At 53.3% G+C, this 18,885-nt stretch overlaps 1 protein-coding gene across 2 annotated transcripts; it reads right to left on the bottom strand.

Moving 5' to 3' along the window:
- Window positions 1-231: 231 nt before the first annotated feature.
- On the bottom strand, window positions 232-18,879 carry MTCH1 (mitochondrial carrier 1). 2 transcript variants are annotated; one of them, XM_067753139.1, is made up of 12 exons: window positions 18,544-18,879; window positions 14,305-14,389; window positions 11,088-11,194; window positions 10,603-10,680; window positions 10,178-10,235; window positions 9,800-9,851; window positions 8,233-8,292; window positions 5,547-5,691; window positions 3,450-3,497; window positions 3,212-3,279; window positions 2,859-2,934; window positions 232-1,056 (listed from the first exon to the last, which is right to left on the bottom strand). In XM_067753139.1, the coding sequence occupies exons 1-12, from the start codon at window positions 18,862-18,864 to the stop codon at window positions 985-987; spliced, it is 1,170 nt and encodes a 389-aa protein (XP_067609240.1). In that variant the 5' UTR covers window positions 18,865-18,879; the 3' UTR covers window positions 232-984. The 2 variants fall into 2 exon arrangements, with proteins under 2 accessions (XP_067609240.1, XP_067609241.1); XM_067753140.1 differs by having other exon boundaries at window positions 5,598-5,691.
- Window positions 18,880-18,885: the final 6 nt, after the last annotated feature.

Here is an 18,885-nt window from a genome sequence, read left to right as displayed (position 1 = left end):
TGTCTAATTCAGAAAACCACCCAATGACCCGAGCCTTCGCCCTGCCCCCCCCAACACCCCCCCGGCCTGCCTTCCGGCTGATCTACACCAAGCCCGGGCACTTCTCATGCCCAGGCCAGGCTGCCCCTAGTCCTGTCACTTTACACACAACCCTTCTCACACAACCACAAAGGACTGAGAAAGACCCTGCAGACAGTTAAGCTCATAAAAATAAGAGACTCCCCACAAAGCTCCAAACCACCACCAATGAATTTATTTGAGGGAGAAAGGGTCAAATCTTATTAGCAACTTTAAACTGGATAGGAAAAGACACTGATCTGCCTAACATCTGGGTGTTCACAAGTGCACAGGTAACCATATCCTGCACGTAAGGCATCACCATTAAACCAATGAACATTTGACGAGAAGGACACGTTCTGAGCAGTCACATGATTTCCCTTTCAGAAGGTGCTGCCTCATCAGAAAAGTAGTGTTGAGAAAAACGAAGACCGTCTCCTAGCAAAGGCCTGGACATGACAGCGGCCTCATGAAAGGGGATCACACCTTATTTACAAAGCAAGAAAGTGACACTCCCAGCTGAGCTGCAGGATGAGAGCTGGGGCTGACTCGAGGGGTGTGAATGGGGGTTGGGACCTGACTTCATGAGCCTTTGCCCATCCAACGTGGGCCTCCACAAGCCATTCTTTGGCCCCCTGCACAAGACAGACTCAGGAAATCTGCAAAGTAAGGGGATTCTGCCCCAATTTCCCAGCCCCACCCCACCTCCCCCAGGTCTAACAGTGACCAATCCACTGGACGCAGCCTCACCCCCACCCAACCCCTACTTCTGGACAGACACATGGCATATATGGAAACCGAAGCCCAGCTGTGCTGGAGCACATCTAGGTGCTGCTGGGTTGGCTGTCTTACAGGTGCCCCGAGATGATCAGGCCTCACCCACGGTGGCCAGGCTGAGAGAGCGTGTTTTTTTTTAGGTGATTCAGGTTACTCCAGGGCAAAGCACGATCCTGATGACACTCGGCGGAAAAGCAGGCTGGAGCCTCGAAAGAGCTGGCCCTGGATTGGAAGGAGCAGTAGGGTCAGTGAAAGGGAGGCCATGCTTCTCATCCCACCCCAGAGCCAGGCCAGCGAAAGACAAAGAAGGGTCCAGTAGCTCAGAGACCCCAGAGTCGGAGATAGAGGGCCTAGGTTTGCATTCCTGAGGACAAGGTCAGAATCTGCTCTGTGCTGAAGCACAAGGGAGCAGTTTACTTCATGCCACAGGGTGCCCAATATATATATTTTTTAATTTATTTATTTTTGGCTGTGTTGTGTCTTCGTTGCTGTGCATGGCCTTTTCTCTGGTTGCGGCGAGTGGGGGCTACTCTTCGTTGCGGTGCACGGGCTTGTCACTGCGGTGGCTCCTCTTGTTGCGGAGCACAGGCTCTAGGCGCATGGGCTTCAGTAGTTGTGGCGCACGGGCTCAGTAGTTGTGGCGCACGGGCTTAGTTGCTCCGCGGCATGTGGGATCTTCCTGGACCAGGGCTCAAACCCGTGTCCCCTGCATTGGCAGGCGGATTCTCAACCACTGCGCCACCAGGGAAGTCCTGGGTGTCCAGTATTCACCGGGCTACTGAGTAGGAAACCCCCAGAGGAGACTCACTGCCCTCTGGCTTCAGAGCCCAAGTGGACCGGGGCTCCTCCAATATTAGAGGATGTGATGCATGTAGGACCAACTGGATTCGCTGGAAGGCCTGCGTCTGTCTCTGGCCTCCCTGCTTTCCTCCTATCCGTCCTTTTCTCAACCTTGAGACCAGTCAGTGTGCTAGCTCCTCCTGCCCAGGCCACTGCCCCATTTTACTCTGAAGCCAACCAAGGTCAGGAAAAGTCAGGGATCTGTCCTGGGCCAGCCACCTGGATCCTTGACCCAGAGCTCCAGCCAGCAGGAGGGTGCTTGGGCACAGAACACAAAGACTTCAAGACTGGCAGACTCAGGAAATCTGCAAAGTAAGGGGATTCTGCCCCAATTCCCCAGCCCCACCCCACCTTCCCCAAGTCTAACAGTGACCAATCCACTGGACGCAGCCTCACCTCTCAAAAGATGCTGCCTAGGCACTAGCTGTTGCTCTGTGAACTGGAGTCTCGGCTTGTCTAATTCGGAAAACCACCCAATGACCCGAGCCTTCGCCCTGCCCCGCCCCAACACCCCCCTGGCTTGCCGCCTGGCTGATCTACACCAAGCCCGGGCACTTCTCATGCCCAGGCCAGGCTGCCCCCAGTCCTGTCACTTTACACACAACCCTTCTCACACAACCACAAAGGACTGAGAAAGACTCTGCAGACAGTTAAGCTCATAAAAATAAGAGACTCCCCACAAAGCCTGCCAAGCTCACCACATGGCCCAGCTCCACCCTCAGGCTCTCCTGGGCACCTGGGGCATCCTGCGCGGGTGGAGGGAGGGGCCGGCCTCCAACACGCCAGGTGTGTTTTCATCCCAGGTTACTTGAGGTATAAGAAGTTCTTGGGCTTCACCACCTGCCCTGTGGGCTCCCTCATACTTGTTCTAAGAGTCTTGGAGAGTTGAGAAAAAGAAGACCTTGTCTGATGTGTAATTCTTAAGTAAATTCAGATCTGACCACCTCAAACCCCTTCTACAGGTTACAGAAAAAAACAGAATGAACTTTTTGGCCAATCCAATAAAATAAAGTGAAAATTTAATTTAAATGCCTCAAACCAAAAGTCTACATCCTCTTTATCCTCCTTACAACATCGGATTCCATGACAACCCCTTAACTTTCCATGTAATGAAGAGTCCACAAAACCTTTCCATCTGACTGATGTGGAAAAGTGAGAAAAGCCTCCCTGGAGAGCAGGCTTACCTGCACACTCAGGTACTTCCAGCAGTGGATCCAGGATTTGAACACTGGGGAATAAGGGGGTAGCCCGGCCTGCAGCCTGCGGGGAAGGAGAGCATGTTAGATCCAGAAAACAGTGGGAGACAGATCAGCTAAGGAAAAGGAGCCCTCGTGAAGAAATGGCTTGGGGCTGCCACCACCCCCATACCAAACCACAGGTTCCTCCCAAAGGGGTGTGATGAATCCCAGAGGAAGCCAGGGGCCTGGTGGGCCAAGCCCACACATAGAGCAGGTGGGAGGGGGCAGGGCACTGGACGGGCTCAGCCAGGTCCCCCCAGCAGCCTTGGCAGGGTGCCTGCGGAGGGGCACACACCTACCCGCAGTTATTCACGGCCATGAGATCACCGACCAGCAGGAAGGGGTAGGTCAGCATGCTCACTGCAATCTGCAGGGAGACCTGAGGGTCAGGGAGCCCACCTACCACCAGCCCCCGACCCGGGCTCCAGGAGCAGGCACACCCTAGACGGAGGCCTGCCTCCAGCCATCTCCAGAGCTGGCCTCCGAAGCCCCGCCCAGGCCCCCAGCTCAGTGGGAAGAGCAGCTGGCCAGACTTACCCCCATGACAAATTTAGTGTAGCTCCGGATGGCCAGGGCCTGGCTGAACTGCAAAGACAAAAAGGGAGACTGGTTTGCCCCAGGTACCTCGGGATGCAGACTTCAAACATGCAGGCCCCCGCCCCGCCCGCGCTGCCTGGTCTGCAGCCCCTTCACCTCGCCCTCCGCACTGGCCTCACACCCCCTCTGCACTCAGCTCCTCACATGCCTGTGGCACACGCTGCGCTCCCTTTCAGGGCCTGCCAGCAGCTTCAGTGGCCTGGCAGTCAAAGCCAAGAGAAGATCTGGGAGGCAGAAGTGGGATATCCAGACTGGAGGGCCTTCTGTGACCCAGCCAGGGATGGTGAGTGGAAGAGACGAGGTAGGTGGGATCATGGGCTGTGGCCTACGTAACGTCCTCCGAGCTGTAAGCTGCGAGGGCTAGGCCTTTGTTTGCCTTGATCAGTGTCTGCCCAGGGCTCAGCGCACAGTAAGTGCTTACTGAATGGAAAGTCAGGCACCCATGTGAACTGCACACAGAATCCTGGGTCCTGTAGCATAAGGTGAAGGGCAACCCTGGGCTTACTGCCACCCTACCTCACCAAACTCTCGCCCCCTTCAGGCCCCAACTCCTGAATTCAACTTTGCCCATGAAACAGCACCGAACTACAAAGGGTGACTACCTATCCCTCAGCTTCCTGTGACATGGCCATCCCACCCGATGGATGCCCTGCAACCCTGGGCGGAGATTTGCTCAGCCCTCTGCCTGAGTGGCAGCCTCACACAGAAAAGCACGTGAAAAATACTCTCAGTGAAGTGTCGACTGCTGTTCTCAGTGAGGTAAGTGCAGTAGCCCCTGGTCAAACACCTGCCCACCTGGACTGGAGGAACCAATCAGCTGTGGGACACCCCTCCCCCTCAAGGCACCCCAGCTGTCCCAGGCTTGTTCTGTATGTGAAGGCAGCAGCTGACCCACCCATAAGGCCCTCGAGAAAGGGGCATTGTGCTACTGTAATTGCAGGTGGGAGCTGCTCTCTATGGAGCAACTGTTATCTGCTCACATTAAAAGGCCAGTAAGACTCACCTACCCAATTCAAATGGCCAGTTTCCCTCTGCCCCAGCTGCGAGCTCTCAGAGGCATCCCTCACCACAGACTCTTTCCCAGACCGCCCCCACCCCAGAACTGCCATTCTGGGGCCCAGACACAGACACACGAAGACTATGAACCCCACCCACCCCAACAAAGTGATTCCGGCAGACAGGTCCCCAATCCCTCACCCAGCCTCCGATGGTGGGTGATTCCCGCTGTTAGAATGTCTGGCTCCCAGGAACCCCGGCCTATCACTGCTCCCCAACTCTTATCTTGGGTCAGGCCGAACCAGCTGACCTATGAGATCCCCAGAAACCTTTCCTCAACAAGTGCCTTTTAGAAGGACCAAGACCTCCCCGTGCCTGACGCAATCTGCTGAGGTCTGTGCATACCAGGCTGTGTAGACCACTGCTAACAAGAGTGGGGTGCACCTGCATGGGACACTTCCTAGCTGACTGAAGCACCCTCAGCCTGGTCCAGGGAAAGACCTAGTCCCAGCCCTGTCAATTCGCAGGCAAGGGCCCCAGGAGAGCCCTTCAATCTCTGGGTCTCATCTGTCTGTAAAACAGGATGTTATACCTGCTCTGTTCCTTTCACAACTGAGGTGCTGTCAGGATCAAATGTCATAATGTTCACTAAAGGGCTTGAAAAAGCCTAAAACACTGAGCGGAAGTTCAAGGGTTATTATTAGCTGGTCTACATCCTGATTTACCAGGGATCCCTAGTTTGGTTTGGGTCACTGCCTCAAACTAGCCGTGGATAAGCTAGGGTCTGTTTGACCTAAAGCTGCCCAGGGATGGGCATTCCAAAAACCCCTCTATGTCTTGTTAGCGATCTCCTCTCTCGAGGCCGTTCTCCTCGAAGGCAAAGCTGACCCAGGGACAACCAGAGTCTCCTCAGACCCCTCCCCAGAGGCCCTCTCCAGCCCTAGGGGCCCAGTACTCAGAATCCCAGAGTCCTCAAGTCTGCCCCAGACCCTGGGCATCAGCAGTACATGGAAAGATGGACAAGTCCTTGTTCCAACCAACCTGGGAACCTGGATTCTGGTCGTTCCCCAGCCCCCCTGGGGTGTCACTCACGCTGTCATCCACCAGGTAGGCATTGATGAAGTGGGCCAGCAGGTTACAGCCCCACAAGAAAACCACATCTCCCAGGAGGTGAGGGATTAAGCCGCTAAAAAACAAGGTGAGCAAAGGTGAGCAGGGGAGGGAAGAGAACATTTCCTGGGGGCTCCACACCCAGGAAGCAGACAAGGATGTTCCAAGCTCAAAACTTCAGCATATCCACCAGCACCACCTCGGGAAGGAAGCCCGCAGGGGCCACATGGGCCAGCAGCTATCCACAGCAGGAAAGCAGTGTTCCTTTCTCCACAGGGAGTGGGGGGTGGTATGTGTGTTATATGCTACATCTGACAGCACAAGTTAATGGTCTCACAAGCGGTGTTCAAACCACAGAAACTGGGCCTTAAGATGTGAATGGTGCAAAATCCGGGATTTTCCAATGCAGATTATGAAGGAGTACCTACACTTTAGCCGTCTTCTCCTGGCCTTTTTACCCAATCCACTCTCACAAAACACTTTGCTCAGTGCACCTGTATTCAACCCTGGAATGTTCCACTAAAAACATTCCATACAAGCTTTTACAAGGAGGGCTGACTTTTAAAGTGATGGCCTTTAGAATGCACATCTCTACACACTAATGTGAAGTTTCCCTAAAACACAGTGCTGAGGGCAAAAAGCCAGATTGAGACCAGTGGGTCCTGTGTGATACTTGTGGGTTTGGGGTTTTTTTTTTCTTTTTATTTATTTATTTTTGGCTGCACTGGGTCTTTGTTGCTTTGTGCGAGCTTTTCTCTAGTTGCGGCGAGCGGGAGGCTACTCTTCGTTGCAGTGTGTGGGCTTCTCGTCGTGGTGGCTTCTCTTGCCGTGGAGCACGGGCTCTAGGCACGTGGGCTTCAGTAGTTGTGGTGCACAGGCGTAGTTGCTCCGCGGCATGTGGGATCTTCCTGGACCAGGGCTCGAACCCATGTCCCCTGCATTGGCAGGCGGATTCCTAACCACCGCACCACCAGGGAAGCCCTTGTGGGGTTTTTTTTTTTTTTTTGAATGTGTTTATTTGCTTGTTTAGATATAGAAGGACATGGAAAGATCTCCAGGAAAACAGCTATCTCTTGGAGAGAGGACACAGAATTATGATATTTGAACTTTCAAAAATCTTATTTCAAAATATTTGAAAGTTCAAAATACCTGTAACACATCTATGATATGAGAGATATAAATAAAGTGAACCTTCATGAATGCAATTTCCAATCCTGTTGCTTCCACCTGTGCTCAGACTGACTTTTCACAGGTACACTCAGTGCTTTCTGAGTACGTACATCACCTGTTCTACAAACACGTGAAGAAAAAAAAAGAACCCAATGGGTAAGGTATCTGTTGTGTGGGAATCCTACTCACACACCAGAGAAGAATGTATACAATGTGTGAAAAACACCAGAGGTGGTGATATGTAGTGTTTTAGGGTCTGAAGCACCAGTCACACAAGCAAATATTTATTCACACACATATATATGCACACCCATACATATGTGTACATATACATAGACATGAATATACATATGAATATGTGCGTATATAAATCAAGGTTTATCGACCTTGACACTATGGACCTTCAGGTCTGGATGATTCTTTGTCATGGGGGCTGACCTCGGCACTGCAGGAGGTTTAGCAGCATCCCTGGTCTCCACCCACTAGATCCCAGCTGTGACCATCAAAAGATGTCTCCAGACATTACAGATGTCCCCTGGAGCAAAATCACCTCCTAGTGAGAACCACATACACACACACACACACACACACGCCTACACACAGAACACCTGGCCGATGATGAAACCACAAGATGAGTTAACAGAGAGCCCCATGTCTAGTGTACTGTGTATTTAACAGCATGTGTCTCTGCCTAGACCTTAAAAAAGCAAAACAAAAAATATTTGTCAGGCCTGGACTTTGGGTTCTGTTTGTAGTTTACAGTCTTTTCGGTGTGAGCTTTCTTTACAGGTGGAGTAAGATGGGTGTGAGACACCAAGGAGGGCAGGGGGTCCGGGGCCCTCAGGAGATTGTGTGCCCTGAAGACATCTGCTCTGCAGAAACACAGGCCCAGCACAGCCAGGTCTTGACTTTTTAAGAGAAGCCAGAAATAGGGATTGTTTTGTGAAACATCCTAAATGTTGAATATGAAGAACTAATTTCTCAGAAGTGCTATGTCAAACAGGATCCATCAGCTGGAGTCAGCCTGTGAGCTGCCAGGGCTTGACCTTCAGCCCGTGGCACAGATTTTCAGTTGACTTTTCAGCAGTGAAACCAAGGATGATGGAAGACCTGAAGACCAGCCTCGTGCCCACCCCCAGCCCTGGAGCACATGGACGGGGACAGTGGGGTCGGGGGTGCGGTTTTGGCCACGCCCACCCCCAGCGTGCTGGACAAACAGTACCATTTCTGTGTAAGCCGCAATGTGGACAGAGCTGGGCAGCTTTGTTCCCGATGATCCGTAGCGCGCATAGGCCATGGAGCTCTACGGGCCAAGGAGCAGCTGCTCAGGCAGGGACAGAGCCCTGTGGTTAGTCTGAGGCCAACAGCTGTGGCCTGAGGGCTGAGAATGCGCCTGTTAGTAGAGCCATGCTCCGTGGCCAGTTACGGGGTGTATAAACTCACGTACACAAAGAATCCCAGCAGCCCCTCTTCTTTGAAAATCTTCCCAATGGAGCTCAACACGCCGCTGTGGAGAACACAGGGATACAACGTCACCCGGGCACCTTGGAGAAGCCCATGCCCTGGTGTGGAGCAGAGCCTGTCACCCTTGCTCAGAGCCATCCAGTCCTGGCCGGGATGGGGAGGGGGCATTCTCTGTCACCAGGCAGAACCCAAGTGTAGACGATTACAGCTCTGTTGGGGAGTGAGAGGGCGTCTACGCAGTTTATGGAGACTGGGAAAACCCAACCACCCACAGGGGCAGAACCCCAGTTCTCTACTGCTTTTTTCTATGGATCTGGAATGTAGGAATGAACCTTCTAGCCTGGGCTGCTGCAGAGGCGACGGGACCTTCTCCTGCCTGGCTCTAGTGCTTACTTCTGGCTGAACAACCTTCTGGCAAAGAAGCCTGCATGTCCCACAGAGAGAGGAGGAGAGGTGGCGAGTGGAGAGAAGCACCTTCCCAGAGGGCAGAGAAGGAATACAGGGCCCTGCAGCAGGAGGCCCTGTGATCAGACTGTACAGACGCAGCTTGGGAAAAGGCATCTGGCCCTCCCCAGCAGGGAACTCGGGGATGCGCACCCTGCCCACTGCAGCCTGTTAGAGATCACAGACAGGCTGGGATGTCTTAGGTGTGACATGCAAAGGAGGCTCAAGTGCAACCTCTGTGACCTGTGACAATGCCAAGTGACCTGTTCTGCATAGAGGCTCTGCGAAGCCAAGAGGGCCAGGGTAGCCTAGGAGAAAGACGGTGGGAGCCAGAGCCCTGCCAGGCCCCGCTACCCTTCCTCTCAGGACAGTGGCTCAGCCCACTGGGTTCTAAGCCCACTGGGGGAATGGGCCAATTTCCCATTAGTGAACTCAAAATGAGGCACCATGGCAGCCAAGCTTCCTGGGGCAGTGGCCCCAAGGACAGCAGCAGAGAACAACTGAACCCAGGAAATAAGAATCTGAGCGAGGAAGGATAACAGATGCATGTACTCCTGCCACGAGCCTCCAGGACCCACCTCCTGTCCTGCACTGAGCCTCAGAGGGGCAGGGAGGGCACAAGTGCCACAGGGAAGGACTGTGTCAACACACCTATGCCCCTACAGATCCAGCTCAGTGTCAGGCATGGCAGGTGCTAGGTAAATATTTGGTAAACAATGGAAGCGCCAAGCCCCAAGGCCATGGGGTAGACAGCCGCTTAGGAGAGGATGAAACAAACTCTAAGCTGGCTTCTGTGACAGCTGGAAAAAGGGCTAGGGCATAACCTAGGGGGTCTAGGAGGGAACCCCGCCAGGACTCCTAATCCAACTGGACTCCTGTCCCACTCACCCCTCTGCAGGGCATCTAGGCTCATCCAGGGCTGCCCCAGACAAGAGAGGGAGAAAATACCCCTGGACCCAGACTATGGAAGCCACTACCCCATTCCTCTGAAGCTGGCACACAAGAAATAGGGCAGAAAAGGGGCAGCAGCTGACCACAGTATGGCCTGTCCTGGCAGACTCTGAATAGTGACAGGGCCACTCCTGCCAACCCCAAGAATTACCCACCTGTACTTGGCCTCCCGTCCCACAAACTGGACCATGCAGCGCATTGAGATGACTGAGGAAAGAGAAAACACAAACAGGTGACATGGCGGCCAAAGCCCAAGACTCCCCAGCTATGGGTGGGGTGCCCGGCACAGTGGCCACTGCACAACACGGTCCGTGTCAGAGCGCGGGAGGGGAGGAGGGCCCCTGGAACTCCCCATCACACCCCATGACCACGGCATCCCATTTCTTCTGGCTGGGAAGAGCCCCAGCTCCCTTTGGACTGAACTCCCGGCCAATTCCAGTGATACTACTTCCCAGTAATTCTACCGCTGCCCGTCTACAGCCCATGAGGGGTCACCCCACGGCTGAGATGCAGTCTCCAATGGGGCGGCTCACCATGCAGGGGGTGGGCCAGCATGCGGGACACGCACTGCATCATCATCTCATAGGAGGTCTGCAAGAGAGCAGAGGGCGGGGACTTGGTCTGGCCTGTCTCTGGAAGTGGTGCTCACTGGGAGCTATAAGCACTTACATGGGAAAAACTGGGATCCTGCAGCACCCATGTGGGGTCGGTCTACCTCAGATGGCCCCCCTTGTCACCCACACAAAACTCCCTCTGCCCAGGACTGCTGCCAGGTCCCAGGCCAGGTCCCGTGGCGGCTGAGAGGCTTTCTGTGATTCCCTGCAGTGGCCCTGCTGGAGCTCCTTCCACATCCCACTCCACTGTGCACACAGCAGGCCCCAACTGTGACTCTTCAGTGACCTGCCCAACTGGGCGGTGAGGGATAATCAGGCTCTCCTCTCCAATTCCAGGTACCCACCTCCTTCACCACTTTCTTCAGAGAAGTCTTCATGTCATCTTTGTTGGCAACCTGCTCAATCTCATCTGGAGGGAAAACCTGAGATGCAAAGAACAAAGGTGGCTCAAAAGCAAAATACAGGTGTGCCTCTTCGATGTAACTTTGAAGGGATGGAGAGGGCAGGAAACAGCTCCTACTATTTTCTTGGCCATGTCCATTAGCTGGGCCCACCTTGGGTAACCCCCTGGGGCTGGAGCTGGGGGGAGAAAGTCCCTGCCTAGTGTCACATTTGTAAGAAAGCAGGCAGATGGTGAGGCAGGGGCCTTTCCAATTGAGGAGACTCGGCGTTGGACCACCAGGGCTTGGAGTCTGGCTTTGGTGCTGGGGTGGAGCCCTGACCAGTCTGGGAACAGAGAAGCAGGACCGGTGCACATGGCTGCCTCCAGGGGTGGCAGGGGGCTCAGGGGAACCTCGGGCAACCGGTCCTGGCTTCACCCCGGGCTCACCTTCTTCATGCTGCCCCGGGTCACGGTGGAGAGGGCATTGGACATCAGCCGGGGGCTCAGGCCTCGGAACAGCCCTATCTTCCCATCCACTTGCACAATGTACTTGGCTACAAGAAAGCAGAGGTGGCAGCGTCACGTTCAGCCCAGACGCACCCACTCCTGGGTCACATTCACACCCAGACCAGACGCAGCTTATCCTTCTTCAGTACCTGCTGACTTCAGTCACGGAAGGGAAGCACCGTCCAGGACCCCGGAAGCAATCGGGCCCCACCCCCAAACACCTTTTCTAGCCCATTTCTTTTTGTAAAACCTTCAAAACATATTTTTCTGGCAAAGAAGTTCATACGTTTTTCTTTTTGTAGTTTGGAAAATCTACTTGGCAAACTTAGCTACAGTTTCTCAACTCAGCAACTTAAGTGCTGCAACCTAGGAACCAATTCTGTTGCTTATAAAAAATGTTTTTCTCTGGGAAAAGAAAAAATGGAAAAAGGCAACCACAAGCAATGATGAAGTTTGCAACCTAAGGCAGGGAAAAAGGAAAAGGAAGGGCTCCCCGGGGAAAGGCTCTAGAGCGTCCTTTGAGCATGCCACGGAGAGGGCCATCCCCACCTTGTCACTGTGCGGCATCCAGGATCCCACCTGGCGCCTACTGGCATCTATTAATTACAGGGGGGAAAGCCAGTGGAGAAGTAACTAAAACAGAGGCACCAATGAACTATTCTATAGAAAAAAACTTAAGAGGTCAGGGAAGCTGGACCCTGACCCTGTTTGAGTCAGTGTTTTTTTGTTTGGGTCTTTAAAAGGATACTTTCTTAATGTTTTGCTGTTTTATTCAATATCAACTTTTAAATGATGTTCAAAAAGGAAAGGTATTTTTATAAACCTGCATACCTGGAAGCTGGCAGAATATTCCCTCAGACAATGTGCTCCCCTCGAGCCAAGACTTTAGCTCTCCAGCACCGCACAGTGGCGGGAACCAGCAAGGGAAGGTGCCGTTCTCTCCTCTGCCACATGTCTGCCAACAGCAATTCCATGTGGCAGCTGTATGGGCTTCCCCTGGTCCCGAGAGCACCTGGTACCTGCTTGTTTGGCTTCCTGAGATTGGGGTGGTGCTGGAAAGACAGGAGTAGGAGGAGAGAGGACACTGGGCGACGTGGCCAGGACGCCCTGCTTCACGGAGTGAACAGGCAGAAAGAAGGTTTATTTTGGGGGAGGGGAGCGCCAGTCAGCAGAAGGGAGAGCTGGCGGGATAAAGCCTGAGTGTGGTCTCCAGCAGGACATTTAACCTCTTTCCATCCAATTTCCTAGCCAGAAAAAAAGGGAGTAAGGACTCCTATTTCTCCCCATCTCAGAGCAGAATTACGAACAAGTGAGAACAGACAAAGGTATGCAGAGGCCTTTGTGGGCCCAAAGGGCCCCCTGGCTGGCAAGGGGCTCCATCATTCCATGGTTTCTCTGTGGTCCCTGAAAACTCCCCAGGAAGTTCCTTCTGGGAGAACACCAAAGAATGTCATGGCAGCTGTGGCGCTGTTCATAGCTGAGGGGGAGTAGTAGACCCCGTCCAGACAGTCGCTAGACAGCCAGACAGCTGAGCCCCTCCCCAACACCAGAAGTCTGCTTACACCATCTGCGCTGAAACAACATTTATATAAATGGCGGGGGGAGCACCTCAGAACTCTGCTCATCTTTGCAAGAGGCAGTAAGGTGATTGTCAAGACCCCTCTGCCCTGAGTCCTTTCGGGAATGACTGTGTGACATGAACAGAGATGATCTGGGTCCCAACCTCTCTATGGCTAGAGCCTGCATAGTGGTGTATGGAGGAATCACACGCAGGGGTCGGCAGCCTGCCATCCCGGCCTCCCGCAAATCCAGCGTCGCTCTGCATACCGGCTTCGTTGCACTACAGTGGGGGGTGCCTCCCTGATTCTGTGACATCCTCCTCCCCCACGCTGACAACTTTTAAGTGAAACAAATACGAACAGATTTCCCCGCAAAATGACATGTTCCACCTGGCTCTATACTGTACTCAACAATGAGGTGGCAAAACTAGAAGGGAAACATGGCATCAGATTCTGCCAGCAGGGGGTGGAGTGAAGAAAAGGGGACAGGAGGCGAGGCCCCAAGTTATTTGGCAGAAAGAAAGATTTTCAGAGAAGATGCTAGACTGACTAAACAGATAAGATGAGCAGAGGTGGAGGGAGCATGAGAGGGTCAGCCTGGCTGTGAACACAGAGAGCAAAGGCACATTTAAAGAAGTCTGGGGAGTTCCCTGGTGGCTAGTGGTTAGGATTCCAGGCTTTCACTGACGTGACCCGGGTTCAATCCCTGGTCGGGGAACTGAGATCCTGCAAGCCATGTGGTGTGACCAAAAAAATAAAAAATAAAAAAAATAAACAAGTCTGGGAAGGGTGGGGACTGGGAGAGGGACAGGGATGGTGGATCTGAAACGGCCTTGGCCAGCTGGGGGTCAGGGAATGAGCAGCACAGGCAGCTGGTGGGCTTTGCTGGCATCAGGGAAGCTCCACCGTGGTGGGCTTCCTGATGGAGAGACCCTCTGGCAGGCAAGGCTGCAGGAGGCGGAGGGGGCGGGTGCTTGTATGGAGGGCCTGGGCATGAAGAAGCTGATAAGGAGTATGGGGCCAGAGCAGTTAGCAGCCTTCCTGAGCTCGAGCAGCTCAAGAGGGCACACCAGGGGTGAAGCCAAGACCCACCATGTACTGTTCTACACCCAGGGGATGGAGATGCCTGAGTGAGTAGGCACCACTGCCTGAGGAATGCAGGGGAACAGGACAAAGGAAAAGAACCCAGGAGGCCCCAATGGGCCTCCTGCTGGAGGAGCAGGAAAGCAAAAGAACTGCTAAAAGGGCAGCCAGACTGCTCAGAAGGCAAAAACAAAAAACAAAAAAAACGGAAATCCGCCCCCTACCCCTGCTTCCAGGCACAGCCTGGACCTGTCTCCCTATCCTGCTGCCTGGGCTGACAGCTGGCAGCTCACACAGAGGAGCTGGACCAAAGCTGTGTTGGTCACCTGCTCCCATCCTGACAACCTGCTGCCTCTGACCCCTCTTCCATGCCAGCTCTGACTCTGGGTGCCCCACGCTGCCCGGTGTGCTCCCCAGGGCCACCTGGGCCTGTTCCCTGTTTTGGCGTTTCTTTTTTGTCTCTCTCTTTTTTGTCTCTCTCGGTGTGGGCTTTCCTGCCTGGGAAGCACACTCACCGTAGGTGAAGAAGCTCGGCAGGTAGAGGACCTTCCTCCCCAGCACATTGGTCCCAATGGTGGGGGGCATCGGCTCATGGCCTACCTTCAGAATCAACAAATACAAAGGGAAAGTCAGATTCTATTGTTGATTCAGTCTCACTACTTCTCACCTTTCCCAGGCCTCTAACTCTTCTCCCACAGAGTCTAATGCTATTTCTGTTGATGTTTTCCCCATCAAAACATACCCAAAATTTCATCAGTGTCTATTACTATCGTGTAATCTCCCAATGCACAGAAATGTCCAGTCCCAGATACCTTACCATAATCCAAGTCACCCCATCCCTCAACATTCTTACCTTCCAATTCCAGATATTTCCAGTGCAGAACCCCTCCCCCATGTTTATGTACTTCAAACCCCATGCTCATCTCAGAAAAAACTCTCAGTTAATTCTCATCGCCAGGTTAAAACATCAGTCCAGTCTCAATCTCAAATGTGGCAACACCAAAACACATCACACCCAAATCTCAGCCCCAAACTTCAGATAGCTCATTCACCCCACACTCAAATTTCTTACTGTACCCGCTGCAGATGTCGACAAATCTGTCCCTCTCACTCCCAGCCACCTCGAATCCCAGCTGCTCCTCAAACAATTCCTCAACTGTGATCTAATCTTGATCACCCCATATCCCTGTGACAGAATGACCCCCTCATTTCTGCAGGGTTATCATAGTTCTTGCTGTATAGATGCTGGTTATAATTAAGGTATGTGTTAAACTCATGGGTGGGTGAAGGACCAAGCCACCCAAGGCTCTGTGAGGAGGAGAGGTTTCTCCTGAGGGGTGAGGCCATTTGTTATGCTGCCGATTAATGAGAAGATTCTCTGCTGCCAGGCAAGGGGCAAGGTGTCTAGGAGACCAGCGCCTTAGTGGGGTGTGAGAAGGCCCTTCCCTGGCAGGGGACCAGGGCCGTAGCCCTGTCCCTCAGAGCAGGCCAGACAAATCCATGGACCAGAGGAGCTCCTCTTGGATGTGGAAGAGGGTAGAAACAGCAGGGTTGGGAAGCTCTGCCTTAAATAGAACTAGTTATGCTTCCAGCGTTTTCTGGGCTCAATTTCCTTTCTTCCTCACCTTAGTCAAGTGTTTTGAAGTTCAGGCTGTCCCTTATGGATGGGATTCTGAGCTACATGACAGATTACTGATCATAAATTAAGAAACTCCCTCCACGATGGAGAACTTCTTAAAAGAAAAACATCTAGCCCAGGGAAGCTGAAGGAAAGGGATGGCCAGGTGAACCAAGCAGTTAGCCCTCCCCTTCCAGACCTTTCCCCTTCTGGGTTAAAAGCTCGAAGGTTCTGAGGTTAGTTTTGCTTTGATTTTGTTCTCTCACACAGGCAGCATTCCATTTACACCCTCAACTCCAAGTCTGAGCCAATGTTCTTTTGCTGCCTTATCCATTCCAGTCACAACAACTGGGGAGGCCCATCGATTCCAATTTCACCCGTAAACCTGCTTGTTCCCTTCATCCTGTATCCCCATGGCTCCCAAATCTGTTGAGTCTATTTTCTTAACTTCCACCTGTGTTATCAAAGGCACGCTGACCCTATCTCACTCCTATTCCCTTCACTCTCAAGTTCTAATTATTTGTTCCCAAGTCTACTCACCCAATTTCATCCCCAAATCTGTTAACCCAGTCCTAACCACAGCCAAAGCTGTGGTTCTATACCATATACTGGCAGAGCCAGTCCCTCAAATCTCTAACACCCATGAGTCCTGATCTCAGGCACTGCATTCTTACTCACTTAATCGGGACAGCCCCCAGATCTGCCAATCCAATCCTGCCATGTACCCCCAAACTGAGATCTTCCTTTTTGCAAGATGTTATCTCTGATTCCCAAGCTATACACATTAACATTTCACCCTCAAGGACCTCCCTGGTGGCACAGTGGTTAAGAATCCGCCTGCCAATGCAGGGGACACGGGTTCAATCCCTGGTCCAGGAAGATCCCACATGCTGTGGAGCAACCAAGCCCATGCGCCACAACTACTGAGCCCGCGCTCCGCAGCAAGAGAAGCCACCGCAGTGAGAAGCCCGTGCACCGCAACGAAGAATAGCCCCCGCTCACCACAACTAGAGAAAGCCCGTGTGCAGCGATGAAGACCCAACACAGCCAAAAAAAAAATTAATTAATTAAAAAAAAAAGACTTCACCCTCAAATATGTTACACTCAGCACCAGCTGCGTTCACATCGGGTAGACCACCTGTCACCCCAACTGGGCTCACCCATCAGTATCCACCCCCCATACAGTTCTTCTCACCCTCTGGACTTCCTCATTCCCCAATTCCCTATCCTCCTTCATTCTCCATTCTCTCTCATTCCTCAACTGCCTTTCCAAGTGACCCTTATTTCAATTTTCTTCTCCTGTAAACCAAACCTACCAAGGTCCAAATGATGGAGCCACTTCCAGGTTCCTTCACATGGAGCACCCCCCCCATTCCTTGTACTCCAACATCCTCCATTCCACAGACACTCCTATCAGCCACCCTGAAGTCCCAGCCCTCACCCAATCTCACTCCATCATCCTTGCTTCTCATCTCAAGTACCACCAGTTCCAAAGCCTCAATTTCTCTCCCAAAGCTGGCATCTCTATTGCTGCAAATACAACCTGAATTTTTATAAGTAAAGGAGCCCTCACTCCCAAATCACAACCAAACGCCAGTCTCGACCTTCCCCCATCAGCCATTTCCAAATCTCAGTCACGATTAGATTCTAGTCAGGCACCATAATGTCCCTGAAGGAATCTCGTTCTTTGTCACGTTCCTTGTCACACTCCAAAATCCACTGCCCCCATTCCTCAGATTTCAATTACTCCTATTCTCAAGTCCCTTTCATTCCAACTGTATCTCCCATTCTCAGTCCATTATCAGGACAGTAAATCTGATACCCATTTGCCTCAACTCAAATCAAATCTCGTTTTGGTTAGGTCTCCATCTCAAACACCCCCCCCCCGCCGCAACTTAACTGAAAATTCTAGGCTAAATCTTCAGATATTAGTCCAAGCCCAAACCATCCACATCTACATTGTGCTCATCTCAGTCATGCCCACCTAATTCTGCCAAATGCACTCCCTCCACCTCAGCTCGGGCACCCCCTTCCAGTTCCATCTCTCCCTTTCTCAAGCAGCCCAATTCATCTGTAAGGCACTGCTGGTCCCACCAAATATGCCAAGTGCCCCTGCATGCCTCGATTCCAGAGACTTCCTACCATGGCCTCATTTTCTGCCAGCCCCTACACATCCTGCTACCCTGTGTTCCAACTGGTCCTTCTGCCCAATTCCACTACGCCCATACCCCTCAGCCCATCCCCCCATACAGCTCCCACCCCCAACCGTGAATTCAATGTTCTCCTCCAAATGCGTCATCCCTTTCCCCCTAAAAGCCTCCTGGCTCCCCATTCCAAAGAAATCACCACTACCCCTCCCCCACTGCGTCGCCCTATCTGTTCCCCTCCCCCAAAGCACGTCATCCTGTCCCCTCCTCCCATCAAATCTGTCGTCGCCATCAAATCCAGAGCCCCCATCTCCTGTAAACCGACTCGCCTCCGCCTCTCCCACCAAATTCCGTCACCGTTAAATCCAGTGCCCCGGTCCCCTCCTCCCCGGAGTCTGATGCCCCTTTTTCTTTCCTAAAATTTTGGCCATGACTCCCAGTCCTTTGTTCCCCCACCCCAAACCGCTTTAAATCCATCTCTATCAAATCCAGAACTCTTGCTCCCCTTCACCCTAAATATGTGCTCATCTTCTGAATATTCTGCCTTGGCCCCCAATCTTCCTACCCACCCAATCGCCCAAACTTCCCACCCCTCCCCCAATTCTGTTGTTTTTTCTTTCACCCCAAAATGCTGCCACTTCCCTCCTAGTCCAAGTCCATCGCCTCCATTCTTTCGTCTCCCAAAGCTACCTCTCCGTTCCATCGCCCCCTCCCCTGCACCCCCAAATCCCTTGTTCCTTCCACCCTCTCCCAAATCTGTCGCTGACCCCTTTGCCCCCTTCTCCTGCATCCCCAAACCCATGCCCCCTGCATCCCCAAATCCCTCACCGTTTTCTTCCTCTCCCGCTCCTTCTGCGCACCAACCCGCCGTCCCCGCCCCTCTCCTCAAATCCGTCGCCATCGACTCCCCCACCCCCATCTTCCTCCAGATCCTGGCCTGTCACCTTTTTATCAACCCCCACCTCCCTATGGCGCCCCTGGTCCCACACCTGGATGAGCAGCTTCACGTAGAGCAACGGGTGACTGAGCGCCGTCACTCCGGCGCCCAGCGCCACGAAAAGAGCCTCGGTGGTCGGGGCGTTGTCCCCGGAGCCCAGGCCCCCGGATGCGCCGTCCATCCTGCGCGCCGAGGGTTGCGCCGCAGGCCGAGGGTGGCGTGGATGTGCGCGGTGTGCAGGCGGCGGATCGCGAGCCCGGGCCTCGACCCCCGCCGCCGCTCCGCCGCGAGCTCCAGCTCCTGCTCCGGCTCCCGCCATCCCCGCGGCAGCGCCGCGAGCCCAGGGCGCCACTTCCGGGTCGGAAGCCCCCATGGCAAGGGGCGGCGAGGTCAC

The sequence above is a fragment of the Pseudorca crassidens genome, chromosome 10 (genome assembly GCF_039906515.1).
Source record: "Pseudorca crassidens isolate mPseCra1 chromosome 10, mPseCra1.hap1, whole genome shotgun sequence".
Lineage (NCBI taxonomy): Eukaryota > Metazoa > Chordata > Mammalia > Artiodactyla > Delphinidae > Pseudorca > Pseudorca crassidens.
Note: the sequence above shows the minus strand (reverse complement) of the source record. Positions and strands in the feature narration are given on the sequence as shown.